General features: G+C 38.2%; 2 protein-coding genes across 3 annotated transcripts in view; both read left to right on the forward strand.

Annotated features, from left to right (window-relative positions):
• LOC123506947 overlaps positions 1-1939 on the forward strand; it is a 27170-nt gene extending 25231 nt beyond the window's left edge. For both annotated transcript variants that reach the window (XM_045259386.1, XM_045259387.1), the window contains exons 9-11: positions 869-963; positions 1318-1473; positions 1610-1939. In XM_045259386.1, the coding sequence (XP_045115321.1) occupies positions 869-963; positions 1318-1473; positions 1610-1939 (581 nt within the window). The remainder of the gene's footprint in view (positions 1-868; positions 964-1317; positions 1474-1609) is intronic.
• LOC123506948 lies at positions 1930-23562 on the forward strand. The gene is made up of 7 exons (XM_045259388.1): positions 1930-3112; positions 3912-4041; positions 5687-5888; positions 6256-6410; positions 6944-7046; positions 8351-8539; positions 22414-23562. Exons 1-7 carry the CDS (start codon positions 2076-2078, stop codon positions 22791-22793), a joined length of 2196 nt encoding a protein of 731 aa, XP_045115323.1. The 5' UTR covers positions 1930-2075; the 3' UTR covers positions 22794-23562.
• Positions 23563-24832: the final 1270 nt, after the last annotated feature.

Below are 24832 nucleotides of genomic sequence, written 5' to 3' on the forward strand. Positions count from 1 at the left end.
TTTATAAACTTATATTAACACTAAAGGCTTATTAGTGGTGAAAATATCTGGTAATCAAACGGCCGCACATTTGGTCATATACAAAGCTTTGTCATCTCCCTTCTTGCAGCCGCCACTGTACCGTTCTTATACTGTGTTACCAGTATTACCATGATACCGGTATACCGATGCCGGTGCTCATCCTTAGTCCTGCTGCAGTCTTGAGAAAAACAACGTTCTTCTGCATTGTCGGTAGCTTTTCATTTAGAAACTTATGATAGCACCAGAGAGGCTTATTAGTGGTGAAAATAAGGAATAAGGAATCTGGTGAGAGTGCAAGTGGTAGTGAGCCACAGCTCTCCACTAGTGGATTCACAGGAATTGCACCAGGAGAAACTTTATATAGAAGTTTTCATGGATGGTGACTCATCTTCCTACGAGCACCCTTCTCCCCTCCTATTTTAAGTTATCCATCATTAGCCTTCACTTCGGTATATACAAATCAAAATTGAAAAAGAAAATACATTGAAATTTTTATAAACTTGAGGTTTAGCTAAGATTAGAACATAATACCTGATTTATAGGTATCAATAGTTGAATTTTTTAATACTCAAACACCCATTTGGGACTAATTAAGTTAGAGTATTGAGTGTCCACTGTAATGGGTAATGCTGGATTGTGGAGAAAAGAGGTGTTATAATTGACTAAGGTGAATACACTGGATCAGTGGGTGGAAGAACCAACATGGTACAGAGGGGAAGAGGAACCATCATTGCTTGACCTAGTATTCACAAAGGAGCCAGAGCCCCCTCTCAGCATACAATACCTTAGTTGAATGGGAAGAAGTGATCATGTAACATTAATGTTGGAAATGCATGGCCATCAACAGGCAAGCTTCAAGACAGCTTTAGAGTGTTGGGTGAGGTGCGGCGGCTACGAGCTAACAGCTCTTCCATCTTCATGGCTCTCATACCCACCAAGAGGGTGAGTGTTTCCAAAAAATATTTTTGTTACTTTTTTATGATTTTGCAAACCATTCATGTCTATAAATTTAGTTCTGATACTACCTGCTTACTCTCTTCCATACAGTGCCCATGTTACTAATATAGTAACTATATTGCAACCTTTTACTGTTTTAGTCTTTTCACTGATAAACATTGCTTATTTTCCCACATCTTTCATGCTGGCTTTGAAAAGTAAACAGTGTGTCAGGATATCTCGTAATAATCTTGTGAGTGGTAGACATCCTGTTTTCATGAAATTTATTTTCACATAAGATCTTGTCAGTTTCCTTGTATGTAAAGAATATAAAGCTTCTTTTCTCTCTCTTTGGGACAGGAAAGTATACAGTCTCTTGTAACAGAATTACAGGAGCTTGGTGGGCTAGTTTGTGAATTGTGTGTTCCTATGCCCGCAAGTAGCTGGAGCCTTTTGCTCTCTCACATGATGGCAATCCATGATCTATCTATGACCTTGGACCTTTTATGGGTGCAGGTAAGTTAGCATATCTTAAAAAATGTATTAACCTGTTATAAAAAAAAATAGATAAAAATATAAATAATAATAATCATAAACTTTACAAATAGATATATAACTGCATATGATGTGATGCTTATATTTAAATTTCCAGATGAACTTTATGACACCAGAAATTGATATTTTGAAGTGCCTGCTAGAAGAGGGCATTGCAAAAGGTCCCGCCATGCTGCAGCCCTTGTGCAGTTTTGTGTGTCGGCTCCCTGAGCAGGTGTTGAGACCACTGGAGGGTTCACTAAGCTGCCTATTGAGTGCCTGCACTCCTTCGTCTCAGCACATTAAATCCCAAATCATTCAGCATTGCAAGAAATTTGGTATCAATTTGAGGCCACTTTTCAATGATTCAGCTTTGCTGATAGAGGAACAGACTGAACATTACCAGTGCAATTCCTCAGTCTTTTTGAAAGAAAAAACTCAGCATTAACAATGACAACAACACCACTAGTAACAGTAACAGTACTATCAGTGATGATTTAAGTAACAACAGATTCATCAATTGCAATCATAGAGAATTGCTGAGCCTTGCTCCACCCTCACAGTTTGTAGTCTTCCATCATGAGATGAACACCAGTGAGTCATCTGGCCTTGTAGAACATGTTGTAGGTGATAGAGAGTGTTTTCAAGATTTGAGGTGTGATGATGTACCAACTGTGTGTGAACAGAGTGAGCTGCCAATGCCACCAACCCCCAAGTCTTTGCCCTCTTCAGTTAAATCAGAGTCAGTTAATAATCACTTGGTAATCAAACCAAATGCACAGGAAGAATGTGCAATTGCCCAGAAAATTCAGCAACAGCCATTAATGATAGATTACAACCACCAGAGGGCCTCCAAAGAGTCTCCCTGTAACCTGAGAAGACAAGACAAACTTTTCACAATTATGAGAAACAAAAATAGTTCACATGATTTGGCCAGCTCCTTAATGAGTCCGGATTCAACAAATATTTCCCCTAACATCAGTCATACTAAGACAGACAATAAGGAAAAAAGTCCAGCAAACAGCAGGGTGATGGGAAAGCTGGCCAAGCCATCAGGTTCCTGTGGCTTTCGTTCAGTACAGATGCTCCACACTGACAGTCAAAAAGCTTATTCCAAATCATCATGCAAAAATTTAGATAGTTTTAATGAAATGGTTTCCAAGATACACGCTCAGTGTAGACCCTTGAAAAATAGCAGTATACCACAGAAGTCTGAAGAAATGCCTCGGTTTCGCACTGTTAAGAGGGACAACTTTAGCTTCCCTAAAATAACCTTTAACCAGGATTTGAGGGAGTGTGAGGCACCAAATCTGGAGGGCTTGGTGATGAACCACTTCCCACCATGTGATGATGATAGTACAACTTCCTCTGGTGTGGAAAACAATCATGATGCAGCTGCTCCTCTGAAGTATCCTCGTGTTGCTGAAAATGTTATGAAAATGTTCTCGCCTACATCTATCGCAGGGGGAAATCTACAGGTATGCAGTCAGCAAGATCAAAGAAGCCTCAGTCATCAGCAACCCACTACCTCTCGACAGATTCACCAGAGTGAAAGGGACAGCAGTTCTGGAAGGTTTTCTAGGTGGTCTGGCAGACCTTTCACCATGCCACAAAGGCACTGGTAAGTACTGGTGGAAGTTACCTTCTACTTTACTTGTATTTTGTGTACCAGGTAGGTGCTCTCTCTCTCTCTCTCTCTCTCTCTCTCTCTCTCTCTCTCTCTCTCTCTCTCTCTCTCTCTCTCTCTCTCTCTGATCTGTGGGTAAACAGAATTTCTATCTGTAAAGCTATGACGAGAGTATTTTCCAGTCAAAACTACAGTGGTTAATTTTCCAAGGCAGTTGTGCATGGAGAACAAGACGTGTAGCAAATGCTTGGAGTGCAAGCAGGTAATATGTGTGGCATTGAGATGCAAGGGCAGGAGGGAGTATGCAGGGAATCATATTTGTTAGAATCATTGTCACTGCATTTAGTCATGGTGAGAGCTGGCCAGAGACTGACAGATTAGCTTAAATAATTTGTGAGTAGTATTATCAAAGTATGAATGACAAGAATTGACAAAAACTACCAAAGCCTAGTGTAAAAGCTGCAAAACTTACAATAGCCCCTGATCCTTGTCTTTATGGATTAAGGGCTTCTAGATTGGTACTTTGTGCTGTTGAAGATCATCAGTCATATTGGCAATTTCTGCGTATTTTCTATATTTGTAATAGTAGATTTCATGTTAGGTGTTGTGTTGAGGGAGGACCATCTAGACAGGTAACAAGCATCATGGTGCCAGACAGAATGGGATAGTTTTGCCAAGTACAGAATAAAACACTTCAAAGATGAGGAAGATTGTGTTGATAAAATGCACTCAAGTATAAAGTATATAATTATTGATTAACTCATGTATAACCTAATCATTTGTACATTTTAAGGTTTCCAATGGAGAAAGATGGACAGTTGGATCACATGAGATCTTCACCTACCTTAGGCTCCTCACCCTCCTCCTCAGTGTTCTCAGACCCATATGTCCGCAGCAGCCCACCGTCACGCCCATCCTCTAGAGTAAGTGATACATACCAAGTTTTGTTGCACTTCATTCTCAACCCTCTTTTATATATCCTTTAAATTGATTAACTTATACAATTCATTACACAATATATAGGGTGTTAAGTTATGTATTTTGGAATTTGACCGTTCAAGTAACTAGATGAAAATAGCACTCTTCAAATATATTGTGTTTTACTTTATTTTGCAAGAAATTTATGTGCAGTGTGTTGTGGAAACTGCTCACCTGGGTGGGTCTCCACCTCCTTATTTTGCAATGTACATACTCCAGTGGCGCTGTGCAGCATTTTCTCTCTCTCTCTCTCTCTCTCTCTCTCTCTCTCTCTCTCTCTCTCTCTCTCTCTCTCTCTCTCTCTCTCTCTCTCTCTCTCTCTCTCTCTCTCTCTTAACACAGCTTACAACCATGAGAGAAAAAAAAAAAAAAGGAAGAAATGGAAGGTCTTTTAGTTTACTGTCATCTAGAAGTCATTCAAAATAGTTGTCAATTTCTGTAGGCTTTCTTGGATTTAAGGGTGTGTGTCCTAGTAAATGGTTTTCTCTCAACATTCGAGCAGACATACATCTTGTCAGAGAGAGTTAATCATTTTGAGCTTTCTGATAGATCAACTCAATGAACTGTCATCCACAAGAGTATTTGCTCATACAATTACAGTTTATAGAAAGCACTGTCCTTACCAAAACTGCCAATTTTGGACATCTATATGAGCCAATGTACCTCAAAAATTTTAGAAATTATGTGTTGATGTAGGTTATCCAATTGTAAATTTTGAGTGATTCAGTCATCATTTCTGTAAGTTTGTGGATATTGCAGTATCCAGTGATGAGACAAGTGATATTGATGGGCCTCCATAGTATAGTGGAAGCACGCTTGCTTGGGGGTCAAGGGGTCTCCAAGTGCATGATAGAATCCTGGCCACAGTCAGAGTATGGGAAGGGCTTCCATACTCATTAGCAAATCAACTGTTTGTAGGTTTCATGTCAAGATGGTGACAGGGAATACATTACGTTGTACTGCATGATTTTGAGAGAAGGAAGGGGGGAGGGGGGAACTTGAAAATGCCACACACTTACAGTAAGTGGAGTATGTTGACATGGTGTTTTTATGACATAAGACTGTCATATGGCCCTGCCATTGTATGTCACCATATCACACTTGCATTACACCCCATGGCTAAACAAAGCCTCAAAATGCATGTGCATAAAAAAATTTTTACCTAGAATTACTTGTACAGGTTGGATCTCCCAAATCTCTCAACTTTCAGACTGAAGACTTGCTGGTCCATGGAAAATTGTGAACTATATGTGGTCCATAACCCCAAAGCACAAACCCTATATTTTGTCACGTATAGACAAACTCTGGGAGAATTTCTCCCAGTTTTGAGAAAGTATAAATAAAATACTTGCCTTAATTTTTTTATTACAAAATTTGCAATGAAAATATAAATTGTGTCAAGTCTGCAATAAAACCTTTGTTCATTACATTATTGATTTATTCAGACCATGAGTTTGCTTTTTAGATATGTAGTAATTGCATATCATAAAAATTTTGTTGAGAATTTAAATTATATTGTGAAATTGTAATATTTCTGTACAGTTCAAGGCTTGGAGATGCCCTTTTATTAACAATTTTACAAATTGACAGATCAGTTTGAGAAATGAATATGATGAGCCAGATGATGAAAGCAGTGAACAACCAGACTCTTCTTTGTTATTGGTGCATCAAATTGCTGCTGTGGAAAACATAACAGAAAAAAAGGTGAGGGTGGCAGAACTGGCTGCTTCCTTCACAGACTGCAGCAACATCTACTCCTCAGGCACCAAATTTAATTCCATCATGAAGGCTTGTAAGTAACACCAGTATAGTACATTTCTTGCACAGCTCCACCTCTTCTACTTTCTTGATCTCTATCATGATCAATACCCTTGATGTGGTTATATAATATGATGCATGGAGGAATGCAAACAACAGTTTTGCATATTAGAAAATTTAATAGTTTCATGCTGTTTCATACCTTGAGTTTTGTTAAAACAAGAAACTAATTTAAAAACCACAAGAATGTCTGTTAAAAGGTAAAACAACTTTATACTTCTAATATTATCAGTAATCTCTTTTCTCAACTAGTTATCTCCTTACACTGTCACAAATTCCCTTCTGTGGTGAAGTGATTCTGGAGCTTTTTGAGGGAAGTGTTTGAAACAGTGTTCTGGCAGGCAGGAATGGTGTGCTGAGCCCAGAGGTGAGGGAGGTGATAGGAGCATTAGGAATATCGGTCATGTTGGAGTGTATACGACAGAAGATCTTCAGTGAAGCAGAACTGACCATCCTCAGCCTCCAACTTCATAAGCTGTCTTTCCTCAATAACTTAGTAAGCTCACCATTACTAACTACATACAGACTTGTTTAGGTGATTTAGGTTAGTAAGAAATGCAGAATTCAATTTTCATGTTTTACTATGTGAACTGTATTTGGAGGTTTAGTGAGCATAGGTAATTGTGAGTTACAGTTGTACTCACCCATTTTGTTACAATACTGAAAGTTTTCCTGAAGCTCATGTTTTGTTTTATTATTTTCAACAAGTTCAGCTATGGAAATGGATATTTTTATTTAGTTATTCTCAGTTTTTTAATCTTCCCATGTATTGCTACCTCGAAGCTCGTGTCTATCATAAAATAATTGACTTCATTCCATCAAATGAGTTACTGGCTATAGAGATGGATTGTTCCAAACAGTTCAGAATAGCTTTCAAAGATTATGAAAAAAAAGAAAGAGGTTAGTGCAAGATGTGTGTCAAGAAAACAAAAGCATTGTAAGGAGAATGCTTTGTTTGTTACTCATTATGTTGTTTCTGTTTTGTTATAATATATGAAAAAAAAAGAAAAATACGATTATTGCTGACAGGTGTCATGGAAGGATGGTTGCTCAGAGCAGCAGCTGGCAGTGAAGGCCCTGCAGGTGCTGTACCATATGAAGAACTACAGTCTCTTCATAGATATCTTGGAAGGTGAGGCTTTTCCTCAAAGTCCGGTCATTCATGAAGAGACAAAAACTGTGATATGTCATTTTTAGTGGAATTTGATAACCAGTATCTTTTGTGGTGATTTCAAATAAATTTTAGTATTTTGTGTGTGAATTTCTACTAAGAATAAGAAGTTAAGGATGTTAACTCCTTCCCGGCAGAGGATCTATATATAGACGTTTTGAAATTGGGATTTTGTCAGATCATCTATACATAGATGTTTGTTCTGATTTTATTGCACTAAGTTGTAGCATGATCTATATAGAGACTATTTCTTACAAGTAACAAAATTAATAAAATAAATCAATATTGGCATCTCAAATATTCAGACATTGCCAGCATTGCCTCTCAGGCCGGTCACTGCTTATGCTTGGTCGGTGGTGGATGTGCTACGCACATTATCTAATAATGAATAGGTACAAAACAAGTACTTGAAAAACATGAAGAAAAGTGGAAGTAAATTACATCTAGATCACAAGTCCTGGATGTGTGTACTTCCAAATATTCATATAAATATACTGACATACATTGTAACCAATCAAACATTAATAACATCTATACAGATGCAATTGTTTGTTAAGTTTTGCACCAGTCTATATATAGATGTCACTTGTTCAATTTTGCCAGAGTCTATATCTAAATTAAATTTTTTTCAGTTTTGCAGCAGAGTTTATATATAGACATCAATCTGGAATGCCCATATGTGGGGAAACTACATATAAACATATGGATGAAAGTTGAAAGTCTATTTATAAATACTTTTTTTTATCTAGTAGTACATACATCTGTCCTATCATCAGGAAGGGGTTAAACAACTTTGTGCTTCTACTCCCTGGTGTAGGATATGGAATAAGAAGACAGAGAGAGATAAGGATGATGAGGGAGGGACCATAGGGAGGGAACTATGATATAGGCCATACTGGTGAGACACTCATTCTGGATTGTGGGTCGGGCATGGTGTAGCTCATTTATGTGATTGATGGTGGTAGGAGCAGTAGAACCTAAAGGACAGTTATTATGGAGTCTTTTGTTAGACTCAAGACAGAGTACAGGATCACTCAGCAGCTACTAAAACACATTGAAAATGCAACACATACATAGGCTTCCTTGTACATGTTACTGGCATATCATGATATCTGTGTAGACAACATCATATTGAAGGAGTTAAGATAAGAACTCATCAAAGTGGAGTGTATATACTTTAAATCTAAAGTTGTTCTTTGAAGCCAAAAACTACTATCAGTCCATGAATGTATTGGTATAAATATACAACCATATGTTGTGATCAGAGACTTCCTGGTCTGGGGATGTGGAGGACGTGAGGACACGGCTGCAGCTGTTGAATGAAGTGCTGGACGTGCTGCGTCAGTTAGGGAAGAACAAGGTCAGTCTGTGGTACACTGGCAAGATCCTCGCCTTCCTGGTCACATACTACCACAGAGACACCAAGATGCTTCACAACTACCACAACTTCCTTGGTCAGTAAACATTGCACATTATATTTTTTTGTTTTTATTCTGAAAGCAGCATTTGAGCTACACAAATTATGTTCCCCAAAACATGCATTTAGCATAATTTTGTCTTCTACCAGTATGCAGATAACAGTAGTTTAGAATGATGACCTTACATGATAAGATAGGGTGCAGGGTGTTTCAGGTATTTATGGTTGCAATGTTGCTGTGGATGGGTGAAGTCATGTAGGATTTTAAAGGATTAAATAATCCTCAAATTAAGTCATCACAAGGGAACCCCCCTCCAATGAAGTAATTTGCCCTGCTGCTAGGCAACAAAGGCCATATAGCTGCTAAATGTCATTAGTGGGGTTCGAATCGATGCCCCGCAATCTACCACCATCGTGGCAGAATGTGGCGCCTTAATCCGCTTGACCACTAAGGACACAAGTCATGTAGGAGTTTTAAGGAGGAAAATCTGGTCTTTAGCCATACGTTCCTCTGAATCAAGGCAAAGAGAAGGTTGTATGAGGATATAGTGGTACTCCTTGCATTGTATGGACCCAAAATATGCAAGTACCTTTGTGCCTAACTTTCTCTTTACGTCAAGTCAAATTGTTCTTTCTTGATCAACAAAAAGGCTATTATAAACCTCAAATTTTAGAGAGTTCATTTATTCATCCTTAAACTCCTCCTACAAGTACATCAACATGGAACAATCACTGACTATTTTGTCTTCCGTACATGGCCAGGTTACCATGATTAGAACACATTATTTAAAGCTATTAATATTAAGCAAGTCATCACGAAAGACCACATCTATTATTTACTATAATTTTTTTTTCCCCTCATTTCAACTGATCAACTAACTTACTGTAGTTCCTCAAGGTGTCTCAATCGTTCCTCTAAATCAGCTACCAATGTAATATCATGACACTGCTTGTTTGCAACAGGGGGTCAGATGTCATCAACTCAAAAACGAAACTAATGGTGTAATAACAATTTTTCGGCCATCCCAGAAACATGTTGTATGCACATTGCTAACATTCAGAGGTAATTCTCTTTCTCTCCAGAAGCTTATGGAAATCCATAGACCCAATTCTCTCCAGAAGCTTATGGAAATCCATTGACCCAAAGTAATGATGATCTCATCACTATATACCTATACTACACATGGCATGTGTGTGTGTTTGTGTTTGTATGTGTATTTACCTACTTGTAGCATATGGGAAGGATTGTTATGCTCGTGGTGTCCTGTCTCTGTTCTTCCAACATTGTGTGTGTGTTTATATTATAAAAATTGTTCTGAATGTTTAGGAAGTTTGAACTATTATTTTTACACAATCTGTCCAAGGAAGCTGTACAAATTGTGATTTGTATGAATGATCAATAATTTTATTTAAATGAGAAATATTGTAAATTGGATTAATCCTTTATAGACCCACAGATGATTGCTTATTTAACACTTAACTACCTGTGATTGTTCATATTAGCTTGTACAATTCATTGTACATCATTTTATTTAGATGAGTGAATGTACTTGTGTTTCATGGATAGTATAATGTATAATTTTTTAATGTACACAGTATGCATGAAAAATCTTGATGAAACGGAGTCAATGTTAATTTGTCGTAAGTAGTTGAGGTCTTCCTAGGATTGCAAGATGTGCTGATGCTTTTGGAACACTTAACTGGCAACCTTTTACATTATAGCAATAGTGCATGAATTACCTCAGTTAGTTGTTTAGTTGAGAGACGGTGATCTGTTGTATGGTTTCCCAGACAAAGGCTAACAGTATTACTATTTTTGCTTGCTCCCACCCTCTCTACAAGCCCAGAATGAGTACAGGCAATTAGAAATGTAAGATCCTTGCATTTTACAAGGCTGGCCATGATCTTACATTTATTTCCACTGAAACTAGCTAAAGTCAACACAGCAGTTTATGCAGTGTTTCAAGATTACTGATGAAGCTACTGCACTCACCCTACTCTTCAAGTCTGGTAGGCCTTGTAAGGCTGTTCTGAATAATTGTGCACTAATCTCCCAGCAGGGTGCTAAAGAACCAGGGCAGATAACATTTGAAAAAGGAGGCTTAGCCAAGTTGGGAAATAGAGTGAGTGCAGTAACCTCACCAGCGTCCTTGAAGCGGTGCACCAACAGATTCGTTGTCTTCAACCTAACTCCTGTTTGAGTGGAAATAAATGGACCTATAAAATGTAAGCATCTCCTGATGTTTCTCATTATATTTCTCCTTATGTTTCTCGTAGAGAGGGTGGGAGGGAGCAAAATAGTAGCACTTTTAGCTTTTGTCTGACATACCAGATGGCAGACCATGCTTGCTCTATATCAGCTGTACAACTAACTTAGGTGACTAATGCATTGTTACCTACTTCCCAGACAATGTAGAAGGTTGCCAGTTAGTGTTCTTAGGTATCAAAACATCTTGCCTATCCAAAAAGATAGTTGCAAGTCTCTACGACAATTACCACAAAAATTGCATCACAGCTGTGATGTCTGTGCATGCTGTGGTCATATCCATGTGTGTGAGAGAGAGAGAGAGAGAGAGAGAGAGAAGTTTTCTTATTTGCATTTGTTTGTGTCTGTCTCCCAGCATTACTGACACGCGCACACACACGGCGTAGTGTAGTGGTTAGCACGCTTGACTCACAATGAAGAGGGCCCGGGTTCAAGTCCCGGGAAATGGTGAGGCAAATGGGTAAGCCTCTTAATGTGTATCCCCAGTTCACCTAGCAGTAAATAGGTACGGGATGTAACTCAAGGGGTTGTGGCCTCGCTGTCCCGTGGTGTGGTGTGGTCTGATCTCATTCTTACCTGAAGATTGGTCTATGAGCTCTGAGCTCGTTCCATAATTGGGAAGACAGGTTGGGCAACTGTGGTTAAACAAACACACACACACACACACACACACGGGACATCGTCGATGGCGGAGGTGGTCGCTGAGCTCCAGAGCAATCATCTATAATTCTACAGTTACCTAAGAGTAACCAAGGTGGGAAAGGAGCTGGTAATGTTTGTCCCGTCTCCATATAGTCATGTTAACTGTTGATTAGCAAAATAATGTCCAGTGAAGGTAAATATAAACTGTAGCCTGCGTTTGAGCCATCAGCTGGTTTGTTTACGTCTGCGCAACATGGCGGCCGTGAACTCGAAAGATGAATCAGACTTCACAGGGTTTCAAGGAATAATGGAGAAGAGCGCTTATGTGAAGAAAATTCTGGAGTTAGAAGGTAAAATTGAAAAACTGTTTGAAAAGTATGAGGGCCTGGAAACGAGTTATGACAATGTAAAGAGAGACTGTGCCGATATGAAGAAGGAAAATGCAGCACTGAAAGAGGAAGTTAAGCTAATTAAAGTGAATTGCGAAAATGTGGAGAATCTCTAGGAAAAGTGATGGAGAAGCAGGCTGAATGGAAAAAAAGTCAGGAAGTGGAAAGAAAGGAGGTAAATTACAAAGTTGCAAGTCTGGAAAAGGAAATCAAAGAGTCAGGGGAGAAAACTTTGGGCCTTGCTGAAATTATAGATCAACAGATCATAGAAGAGAAGATAGCTGAGAAAGTGGTGAAGGTTATTAAGTCAAATGAGACATTGGTGAGGGAAACTGTAGACAAAAAGAGATGTGTGGTGATATTTGGTGTGGAGGAGGATAAGACACCGAGTAAAATGGAGAGAGAGAAAACATAAAAAGGTGATAAATAATATCATTAATGTGGTGCAGGAGGAGGAAAAGACCTAGTACAAGAAATAGAGGACTTCCATAGAATTGGAAAGTTCACAAGAGAAGGTATGAGGCCAATAAGAATCAAACTTAAGTCACAAAAGGATGTAGATGAATTGGTGGAGAAGTCATGGAGGCTAGCCCAGCAGGAAACAACAAGGAAGATTTGGTTGAGAAGAGATCTCGGTGAAAAGGAAAGAGAAATGTTAAATGAGTTGAGAAAGGAGGCTTTGAAAAAAAATGAAGAGAGGACAGAAGAGGAGAAGAAAGAGTTTTTCTGGAGAATCTTGGATATGAGACTGAGGAAGTGGTTCATAACCCAGAAAAGTACAGCAAGAAAGGACTAAAGAAACTTACATATGAGCGAAATGTAATGTATTCCAACATAAATGGAGTGATATCGGGATTTTAGAACTCAACGATTACTTGAGGGACAAGAACCCAGATATTGTGGGTCTTACTGAAACAAAACTGAGAGAGGGAGAAGACCTGATGAAGGTTGGAGAAGGAAATATAATGTTTGGAAAAGAAATAGAGTAGGTAAGATGGGAGGAGGAGTGATGTTGCTGGTTAAAAAGATATAAAGGTGGATCAAGTGAAAAAGGTATGGGAAAGGCAGAAGTGCTAAAGATCAGAGCAGAAACTAATGAAGGAAAAAGAGGCACTACATAGTGGTGTACGTACCACCTAAGACAAATGCATGGTCAGTACAGGAATATGAAGAAATGATAAGTGATACAGGAACATGTCTGGAAGAAATGTTGGGTGGCTGTGAACGAACTATAATGATGGGAGATTTTAATTGTAAAGAGGTGTGTTGGGAGGACTGGTCAATGGAAGGATCAGAGACAACATGGGAAATACACTATTGACACTGGCAATGGAAAATGTGTTAACTCAGTGGGTCAAAGAAGATACTAGGTTTGGAGGAGAGGGAGCATCGTCAAGACTGGACTTGGTCTTTAGTACAGAGCCAATGGTCATTGAGGAGATGAGGGTGGAGTGCCCTTTAGCAAAGAGTGATCATGCAGTTTTGGAGTTCAAGGTGATAGACGAAGAGAAATCTAGAAGAAATGAAGAATATAAAGTGGGAAGATGGAATTATGCCAAGACAGATTTTGGAAACCTAAAGAAATTCTTTCAAGAGACAAATTGGATGAAATTCAAGAGTGCTAAGGAGCAAATGAAAAGTGGAAGGAATTTATAAAAATATACAAAGAAGGTGAGAAAAATTTGTACCAATAAGACAACATAGAGAAGTTGGAAAGCAGGACTGGTTTAACGATAGATGTGAAAAGGCTAGAACAAGAAAAGAGGATGCATGGAAGAGGTGGAGAAGGAAAAGACGGATTAAGCAGTGGGAAAGTTACAAAAGAGCAAGAAATGAATATGTGTTGATTAGAAGAGAAGAAAGAAAGAAACAAGAAAAGGATATAATTGATAAATGTAAAGACCAACCAAGGCTTTTTACAGACATGTGAACAACAACATCAAAAATAGAGAAAGTATTGAAAGTTTAGAAGTAAATGGAGTATGCAGTGAAGATCCCAGGAAATGGCAGAGGCTATGAATGGATGCTTTCGGAAGGTATTCACAAAGGAGACTGCTTTTGACAAACCACTGGTAATGGAACAGAAAGGGATTATGAAGGAGTTTCAAGTAACTGTGGAGGAGATCAAGAACATGATGGGGAGTTTAGAAGTGAGAAAAGCTGTGGGACCTGATGGGGTATCAGGATGGATTTTAAGAGAATGCAGGAGCAATTGGCAGAAAAAGTTTGTGAAGTAATTGATGCCTCATTAAGGGAAGGTGTAGTGCCCCAAGACTGGAAAAGAGCTAACATTGTCCCAATCTATAAATCAGGTAACAAGAGAGACCCATTGAACTATAGACCAGTGTCACTTACAAGTGTGGTAGCTAAGATGTGTGAGAGGGTGGTGAAGAATAGATGGACAGACTTCTTGGAGAAAAATGACATACTTTGTGAGTGTCAATTTGGTTTTAGAAAAGGGCGTTCATGCACGACAAACCTGATATGTTACTATTCGAGGGTGATAGATGTAATACAGGAAAGAGATGGTTGGGCTGATGGAATATATCTGGATTTAAAAAAGGCCTTTGATAAGGTACCACACCAGAGACTGATCTGGAAACTTGAAATGGTAGGAGGAGTGCATGGCAGTTTACTAAAATGGATGGAAGACTTTTGGTAGGAAGAGAAATGAGAACAATAATTAAGGACAGACCATCAGAATGGGGATTGGTGGAGAGTGGAGTTCCACAGGGATCAGTGTTGGCACCAGTAATGTTCGCAGTCTACATAAATGACATGGTGGATGGGGTGTCCAGTTATGTGAGCCTATTTGCAGACGATGCAAAATTGTTAAGAAAAGTGAGATGTGACAAAGATTGCGAACTACTCCAGGAAGACTTGGACAGAATATGGAAATGGAGCTGTACATGGCAAATGGAGTTCAACACGACAAAATGCAAGAAAATAGAGTTTGGCAAGAGTGAAAGAAGAATCAGGAGTATGTACAAGATAGGAAATGAAGACATAAAACCAGTCATGAAGAAAAAGACCTTGGGGTGACAATTACCAATGACCTATCGCCAGAGAGACATATAAACAAAATAATTGGAGAAGTATTGAACTTATTGAGGAACATAAGAGTGGCGTTCGTATATCTAGATGAAGAAATGATGAAGAAAATAATTACTGCAATGATAAGACCGAGGCTTGAATATGCAACAATACAGTGGGCTCGAACTTAAAGAAACACATAAGGAAACTAGAGAAAGTACAGAGGGCTGCAACGAAAATGGTGCCTGACTTAAGAGATTTGACTTATGAAGACAGACTGAAAAGAATGCAACTTCCAACCCTGGAAAACAGAAGAGAAAGGGGAGACCTGATAGCAATATACAGAGTGATGATTGGCATGGAAAAATGGATAGGGAAGATCTGTGTATGTGGAATGGAAGAATGTCGAGAGGGCATGGGAAAAACTAAAATGGCCACTTATAGGAGAGATGTGAAAAAATATAGCTTCCCTCATAGAAGGGTGGAAGCATGGAATAGTTTAGACGTGGAAGTGGTCAACGCAAGGAATATTCATGATTTTAAGAAAAAGCTGGACATTAATAGATATGGAGACGGGACAACACGAGCATAGCTCTTTTCCCGTATGTTACAATTAGGTAAATACAATTAGGTAAATACACACACACACACACACACACACACACACACACACACCGTCGCCATCGCCGAGAGAGGACAGCTCGTCTCCGGCTGTGGACGGGAAGAGGAGAAACTACATAAGGTGTTTACAGGGCCTGGGTATCTCTGTGTTAATGTCCTATTGTCACAAAGTGTAGAAAGTGAGCCATTTTCAAGCGGGATATGGAGAGTGGTCCCTGAGCGGAGAGTGTGGGCATTGATTGTTTTGGCCGTAATCAGCTGACGATAACAACCATGGCATCCATGCCTCGACAAGCCCGTGACTTTGAAGGGTTCGTGACCACTCCAAGATGACTGGAGAAATTAGACATGGATGCAAGAATTTAGGCATTAGAAAATAAGTTCCTAAACATTTTATCCATAGTAGAAAAACTGGATAGAGTCATAGCGGAGAACGATTCCTTCAAAAAAGAGATCTATTTGTTAACGAGAGAAAACAAAGAGCTATTGAGGGAAAAAGTGGAAATGGAGAAAGAAAACCAACAACTAAGGAAAAAATGTGACAAGATGAATGCTAAACTCCTAGAAATGGAGAAGAAAATATCCAAAGGGGACTTGAGGAAGGAGGAATGCCTTAACCTAATTGATGCCAGGATGAAAGAAGTGAACCATGAACATCAGGAGGTACAAAGGTCCTTTAGGGAGATAGTGAAAAAGCAGGAAGAGGAAAATAGTGATTATGCAGAGTGAAATGGTAAAGGCACTAAAGGAAAATGAGTATGTGGTGAGAGATATTGCTGAAAAGAAAAAATGCGTGATCATAACAGGATTGAGGGAGGAAACTAACAGGAACTGGCAGGATAGGAGGGATAAGGAAAATGACAGGATTAAGTCTTTACTGAATAAGATCTCAGTAGAGGAAGAGGACCTATATGCTGAGGTAGAAGAAAGTGTGAGATTAGGAGCTTTTGAGGAAGGCAAGAATAGACCATTAAAATTGAAATTAAAGTCTCAGGTGGCAGCTGAGGCCTTGCTGAGGAGGGCTTGGAAACTTAAGGACTCTGAGGAAACCAAAACAATTTACATAAGAAGAAATATGTCACAGGATGAACGAATGAAAATGAAAGAGCTTGTAACTGAAGTGAGAGAGGAATGATGAAAGAACAGAGGAGGAAAAGACCAAGTTTTTTTGGAGGATGAGAAATGGGAGGCTAAAGAAGTGGTGGATAAAACAGACGGAATAGACATTACATGGAAGGAAGAGACTAGGAATGGAATTCAAGCGACTTACATGAATATAGATGGATTTCTGTCTAAGAGGCTAGAATGTATGAATTACCTAAGAAATAATGAATCGGACATAATGTGTGTGGTGGAAACAAAGCTAAGGCCTGAAATAAAGCTAGATTGGTTTGTTGTAAAACACTACAAAGTATGGAGAAATGATAGAAAAAAATAAAGGAGGTGGTGGTATAATGGTTCTTACTAAGGAAGATCTGATAGTGAAGGTGGTGAACTATAGTAAGAGAAATGAGGAAGTGATAAGTATGCTTATAACAGATGGTAAGAGGGACATTAATATTATAACAGTATACATACCACCCAGAACCAGTGCTTGGGAATATGAACAGTATCAAATGGTGATGAGAAATACTCTAGACAGAATGAAGCAAGAACTCATCAGAAAGGATAGAGTGATGATAGTCGGGGACTTTAATTGTAAAGAAATAGTGTGGGAGGACTACGAAGTGGTGAACGGTGGTGAGTGGGCAGAGGAATTGTTAAATGTAGCAACAAATAACTTGATGACAGAGTGAGTGAGATCAACAACAAGGTGCAGGGGACAAGATGTTGCAGCGAGGTTGGTTGGATTTGGTATTTACCAGGGGCATCTCTTTAAAAGAGGAAATTGAACATGAGCTTTGAGCTTTGAGCTGGATACGGAATTAAGCACAAATAAGATGTGGAACGCAGGGAGGAAAAATTAAATTATATTAGGACAAATTATAACCATATAAGGGAGTTCTTTAATGAAATTGACTTGTCCGTGGTATACCAGGAAAGGGATATGCAATTGAAATACGATAAATTTATGGATTTATATAACTCTGCTGTGAAAAAGCTTGTGCCATATCACAGAAAGAGGACTTTAAATAATAAGCAGTGGTTTAATAGAAATTGTGAAGAAGCAAAAAAGAACAAAGAAAAGGCATGGAAGAAACTTAAGAAAAACAGTGATGTATTATCAAGAGAAGTTTACAAAACAGCAAGGAATAGATATGTTGAAGTAAGGAGAACAGCACAAAGGAATATGAACAGAGGGTGGTGGAAAACTGTGATAGTGACCCTAAAATGTTTTACAAATTCATAAATGGAAAACTAAATAAAAGGGAGGCAATAGAAAAGGTAAAAATGGGAAGAAGTATATGAGGATGCTAGAGATATAGCTGAAATTTTGAATGACAACTTTTGCAAAGTGTTTACAAAGGAGGAGCATTTTATGGGAGAAAGGCCTACAGAAATAAAGCAAATGCAGGACATCATGGTTACTAAGGAAGATGTAAGGAAAATTATAAGCAATTTGGATATTAATAAATCAATGGGGCCTGATGGCATATCTGGGAGGTTGCTAAAAGAATGTAAGGATCAATTGTTGAACCCGTATTTGATATTGTGGAAACCTCCATACGAACAGGAATAGTCCCGAAAGAGTGGAAAAGAGCTGACATTGTGCCTATATATAAGAATGGTAGTAGAATGGAACCGTTAAATTATAGACCAGTATCGTTGACTAGTATATTGTGCAAGGTATGTGAAGAAGTAATTAAAGCTAAGTGGAGTGAGTATCTAGAAAGTGAAAACATTCTGAGTGAAAGGCAGTTTGGTTTCAGAAAAGGAAGATCGTGTATCCAATTTATTATGTTTTTATTCAAGAGTGACTGACATACTACAACATAGAGAGGGATGGGTGGATGCTATCTACCTGGACTTGAGAAAGGCCTTTGATAAAGTACCACACAATAGACTGATGTGGAAACTAAAGAAGATTGGAGGAGTAAATGATAAACTAGCAAAATGGATGGAAAATTACTTAGTGGGAAGAGAAATGAGAACAGTGGTGAGAGGAAGGAAGTCCGAGTGGAAGAAGGTAACCAGTGGAGTTCCACAAGGGTCAGTGCTTGGTCCCATCATGTTTTTGATTTATGTTAATGATATGCCAGTAGGAATTGACAGTTACATGAACATGTTTGCGGACGATACTAAAATTATGAGGAGAGTAAAGAATGTGGAAGATTGTAACAAGTTACAGGAAGATCTTGATAAAATATATGAGTGGAGTAAAGAGTGGCAGATGGAATTTAATATAAACAAGAGCCATGTTATGAAAATGGGAAGAAGTAGATACAGACCAAACAGGGATTACAGGCTGGGTGATGAGAAAATTAAAGAGACCAATGAGGAGAAAGTAACCGTGCAAAACACTTTGTCACCGGAGAAACACATTAACAAGATATTTTGGAAAACATATAACATGCTTCAAAATATTGGCCTTGCATTCCACTACCTAGATGAAGGAATGATGAAGATATTATGTACCTTAATAAGACCCCAGTTAGAATATGCAGCTTGTGTCTGGTCACCGCATATGAAGAAAAATGTGAAGAAGGTGGAAAGGGTACAGAGGCTGGCAACAAGGATGGTACCAGGACTCAGGAGTTAGACTATGAGGAAAGACTGAGGAAAGCTGGGGCTGACCACATTAGAAGAGAGAAGAACAAGAGGAGACATGATAACTATGTATAAATTGGTGAACAAGATTGACATATTGGACAGAGTTGATAAAGGTGACCACAAGTAATCATCTCCGAGGACATGGAAAAAAATTAATAAAAGACATCTGTCTAAATGACGTGAGAAAATACAGTTTCTCGCATTGTAGTATTGATAAGTGGAATAAACTGAGCAGTGATGTCGTTGACGCGGTGTGTGTCAATCAGATGAAAGAGAGATATGACAGGAGTGGACAAGGAGACAGGACACAGAGAGCTTAGCTCGGGCCCTGTAATACACAAATAGGTAAATACACACACACACACACACACGAACATGACTATGCACATAGAAAAAAATCACACATTATACAATTCATGAAACAGTCCAAACACTTTCCCTCATCCTAATGAAATGCTGTACGTATGAAGAATTCTAGGAGGCAGCAAAGGAAAATGTAAATAGAATAGGCTAGCCACCTACCACCTCAAAACAGGATAGTATGTGCTTACATAAATGATCTGTAAAAACCTTAAGTAAGTAATCATCTGTGGATCTGGAATGGATTAATTCACTTTACATTCTTTTCTATGTGGGAAAAAAAAAAAAAAAAAAAACACTTAGTACAGTCTCTTGAAATGGAATGTGTATGAATAATGGGATTTTACTGATGTACATATAGGGAGGGGAGAGTATGTAGAAACAAGGAAGGAGAGGAATTAAAAATAAATATATAGGATGACTGATTCATGAAGTAGGAAGTTGACTGTACATCTTGACCACAAGGTTGCTATAGCCTTACTTGGTATAAACCAGGTGTTTGTATGCATTACTGTTGATACATCTGCAAGGGTTACTTTACAATTCAGTGCCAGTATTACATAATTCTTCAGGAACACTGCTGACTGATGAATTGTTATCATATTTTGACATTATTTCAGATTGATAATTTTTGTCACTATAATCAACTAACAAAGTATTGAATACATCATATTTAAGACTTAGCCAACTGCCCAACATGTGGTGTCAGGTTATGTGTCACTTTCAGACCTGCATCATAGATGAAAGGAAAGGATTTTTAGGATTTTTTAAATTTATTATTATTATTATTATTATTTATTTATTCTTTTTTTTTTTTTTTTTTACGATTTTGAATTTTTTTTCATTTTATTTTATTTATTTATTCTTTTTTTTCATTTGTAAGAGCATTAACTGGCCATGGGCAACAAAAAATAAAAAGGCCTACTAATTGCCAGTCCCCTTACAGACCAATAGTCACCTGAAAGAAAGGGACAAATGTTTTGTAACCTCCCTTTTAAAAGAAGTCATGTTGAAGGGAAATGGAAATACAGAAGCAGATAGGGAGTTCCAGAGTTTACCAGAGAAAGATAGTGACATATAGGTAACTTTAAATCACTCGATATGGCAGTGTTATCCTGATGAAATAAAGGAGGGAAAGATGAAGTAAAGTTACTGGTGATGGAAGGCTCAAGTACCTTTTGTGGGCAACCTCTCTAATCATGTATTGCATGAGAATAGGCTGTGTTAAATCAAAGTTTAGAAGGTTTATGATGAGGAAAAGAATGATGCCAGATAATATCACCTGTGTTAAGTGCTTAGCACACAGATGGGTCTCTGACTCGGGAACGTAAACGTGCTCATTTCAGTAATCATTCCAGAAAAAATCAACGTAATATCTCCTTAGATCCCCAAATTGTAGAGGCAAAACGCCAGAGGCACCTCTGCTTTGGTGGATCTTACGAGGGATTGGAGAAATCGGACAAGATACAGAAATAAGATTGTGATTGTAGAAGCCTGAAGGAGAAGATAGGGAGGGTAACAGCATAAACGGAAGGATTGGACCTAAAGAAAAGTCTCAAGAATTTTGGTTGTATCTCTAAGATGGTCAGGAATACAAGTAGGATATTGCACCAGTTGCTCTAGGTCATGGTGGATAGCAAAGTTGAAGGCCAGTCCACCAGGATGGTCATTGAAGGAAGAGGAAAACCAAAGCTGGTGGTGATTGAAATCTATAAGAAAGGAGATATCTGCAAAAGGATAGAGGGACAGACTGTGTTCCACTTTGGAAGTTAAATAGTCAAAGAATCAGGAGAGATAGACAATACAGATACTAAATTTAGTTTGAGAGTAATTTTGGAGTCAAAGCCAGATAGGAAAACTTGGATGATTCAAAAGTGGGCATGAGAGTAAGTATAGAAGTATAGTTTTGGAATGAAAACGAGGATAAAGAAAGTAGGAGGGAACAGAATAGGGGCTACTGTCAGTTGCCTCAGACATTTGTGTTTTGATGAGGAAAAGATGATGTTTAGCAGAGGAGATGGTGGTGTTCTACAGATTGAAAATTAGATTAATACTATGAATGTTGCAGAAGAGGAAGGTGTCAAGCCATTCTGGGGCAATACTGAAAGAATAGTCCAATACATGATTGGTGTATAAATTTTTGCAAACAAAATACTAAGAATGGTGTGCATTTCATTCCTAAGCACTATTAAAAAATAAATTAATCTGTGGTGATGGAACTGAGGGAGTGACACATTGCAATGCTTTTATGCTGACAGTGTAAATTGTATTATTATTACCTTTGTCACTTGACCTGATAAAAATTTTGCACTGACTGAAAATTGCTCTTTTCAATGTATGATCCCAATTCATTATAACTTGAACTTTGTTAGGTAGGTATTCCTAAGTTATAACTTAACACCACCTCTGAAATGCATAGTAGTTGCAGTACAAAGTATTATCCTAAGGTTATTTTACAAGTTTATATAAACAAGGATTTCTGTTATAAAATATCATGTTCATGTTGTAGTAGTAATTGTAGTTTTGGGCTAGCTGGTATAACTCTGGTGGACAGAAACTATTATCAACAGTTACCACTACAAACAAGATAAAAATGGAAACAGTTTGATTGACAAGGTATACAGATCAATGATCAAAGAATGTTTATACTACGAACAAACCACCAAAGCTCATTTGTGTAATTTTTATGATTGTGTATTAATATAGAAGTTATTACACTACTAACTCATTTCTGGAGTAGTTGGCACTCAGCCTTTCGTCACTTACAGCCACTCCTTTAAATAACATCATGTATTCCACCCTCTACCACTAATTAATTAGCATTCGCCAAACTACACTTCTGTCTAACATTCTCACAGTGCAGTTAATTTTCAGTTTATTTCTCCTCAGATCTGCCAGGTCATCTTGAGGCAGCCTGGGAATGGGTTGAGGCACTAGAGGTTGTGGGAGTAGTAGAGCAGTTCACCGTGATCCTCAACACTGCCCTCCGCCTGCGCCTTCCATTTAGCCAACACTTCATATACCACCTGATGAATAGAGGCATTGGTGTAGGTAGCAGGGAGATGGTTATGTCACCAGAGAGGAGTTATGGTGAACCTTCTTTACTGCTCACCATTCCTCCAAGGGAATGTGCATCGCTAAAATGGAAGGGTAAACAAAGGCAAGGCAGAGGCAGCAAGAGGAGAGGCAGCTTCCAAGGAACATGTAGGGGTGGCAGGCCACGTGGATATCGTTTGGGTCAGGCTGCATTAGACAGGCAGCAGAATTGACTAGGATATGATTAGCATCAGGCTCTGTTAAGCAAAAATCTAATTAAATGCAGTTTTTTGAAATAGTGATGTAAGGATAGAATGTTGGTAGTGAATACAGAGATGTATTTGAAGAGGAAAAGTTTTCATTGAAATAAAAAAAAAAAAAAAAAATGCAATTATATCGTCATCTAATTCAAGGTTTAGCTGTTAATGTTTCATTGTGAACGTATATTTAGTTAAAGGTACACAGTTACCTTTGAATTGTCAAAGTTAGAATATTAGTTTCAATTTTATATTCCCATTTAATCATAAGCAGTTAAGGCTAATAATATTCAACAGAGCTGTTAGTTGAGGCCAAATGCTCTACCAAGCATAAGTAAATGTTTGGAAATGAAGGGATGAACAGTGAGAGGTAGAGGTGCACACTGCAAAATGTAAACTCTTACTCTCCTTCATGAAATAAAGACTTTAGTATACAAATAAATATTACAAACAACAGTTCAACCTTTTCTTTTGGTTTTGTAATTTGTGAAACAATAATTACAACTTTGAGTTATATAAATAAATATTGTAGACATCATTGTTTAACATTTTTTTGCCTTTATGTAATGCATAAGAATATTTTTCCAACAAAAATCACAAAAACAAGTCTGCATAATACCTGTGTACCAGGAAAACATTATCTGCAAAGAAGACTGCCAAGATACACACATTCCTTTAAGACTGATGATCAACAGCATAATACTGTAATGTATGATTTGAAAATAACAATGTAGAGGACAAAAACTATGGCAGTTCCCCGAAAAGTACATTACGTACTACTTGTACAGGAGAAGGTACATGAGATAATGAGGAACACTAGATGCCAAAGGACATGGAGACTAAAGAAGAGTGCTTCTAGAAAAGACAAAAAAGTATAGTTTTCTATGTAGAAGTAAAGATACTATATGAATATAGGAAGTCTGAACGAGGTGAGTATGTAAATGCACTAGTATACATGGATTCATGACAAGTTGAATTCTAAGATATGGGGATGAGACAACATGAGAGTAGCTCTTTCTCTTAAAGCTCAACTAAATATGCACATAAGTTATTTGATGTTATTGTGGTCCCTTAGAGAGAGAGAAAACTATTTATTTGCCAGTCAACATACAGGTCCAAAAAAGTTAGCCAAAAGAAACCTCCCTCTTATATCAAGTCAATTCATAGGAAGTTGGAAATACAAAAGCAGGCAGGGAGTTCCAGAGCAATTGGCATGAAAATAGCAGTAAAAGAGCAAGAGATACATCCGGATCTTCAAGTCGATGGTGATCCCTGTCTTACTCTATGGTTGTGAGACATAGATGCAGAACACTGATCTGAAGAGGTGAATTGATGTCTTTGGTAGTAGATGCCTTTACAGGATCATGGGGTACCGCTGGTATGACTTTGTCAAATCAGCAACTGCTCCGTGAGACTCATTCGAGGCCGATTACCAGCATAGTCCGTCAAAGCCAACTGCGACTTTATGGTCATGTGGCACACTACCCGGAAGCCGATCCTGCACATCAGGTTGTCTCTGAAAGGAATAACCCAGCATGGAGGAAGCCAAGAGGATGTTCACAGAACTCATGGCTGTGGCAAATCGATGCCTCTTGCTGGGAGTTACTTGGCATGGGAAGGGAGCCTGCATGGAGACTTGCAAGGCGTGACCACCTGGAGTGGCGCCATAGGGTAAGGTGAAGCGACGCAGCCCCTGGCATATACCCCCGCGTCATTGATTGATTGATAAAATACTTTTGCTCATGATGTCATTTACAAGAAGAAAAGCTAGTCCACTTCATACTAAATTACCCTGTCAAAAGAAGAAATTAAATTGTAGACAAAAAACAAGTGATTGGAGATTTAAGTTTGCATTTGTCTCTCATCTGCACATTTGCCAGCCATATATATATATATATATATATATATATATATATATATATATATATATATATATATATATATATATATATATATATATATATATATATATATATATATATATATGTGTCTCTCTCTCTCTCTCTGGCACTCAG

The sequence above is a fragment of the Portunus trituberculatus genome, chromosome 21, assembly GCF_017591435.1.
Source record: "Portunus trituberculatus isolate SZX2019 chromosome 21, ASM1759143v1, whole genome shotgun sequence".
NCBI lineage: Eukaryota > Metazoa > Arthropoda > Malacostraca > Decapoda > Portunidae > Portunus > Portunus trituberculatus.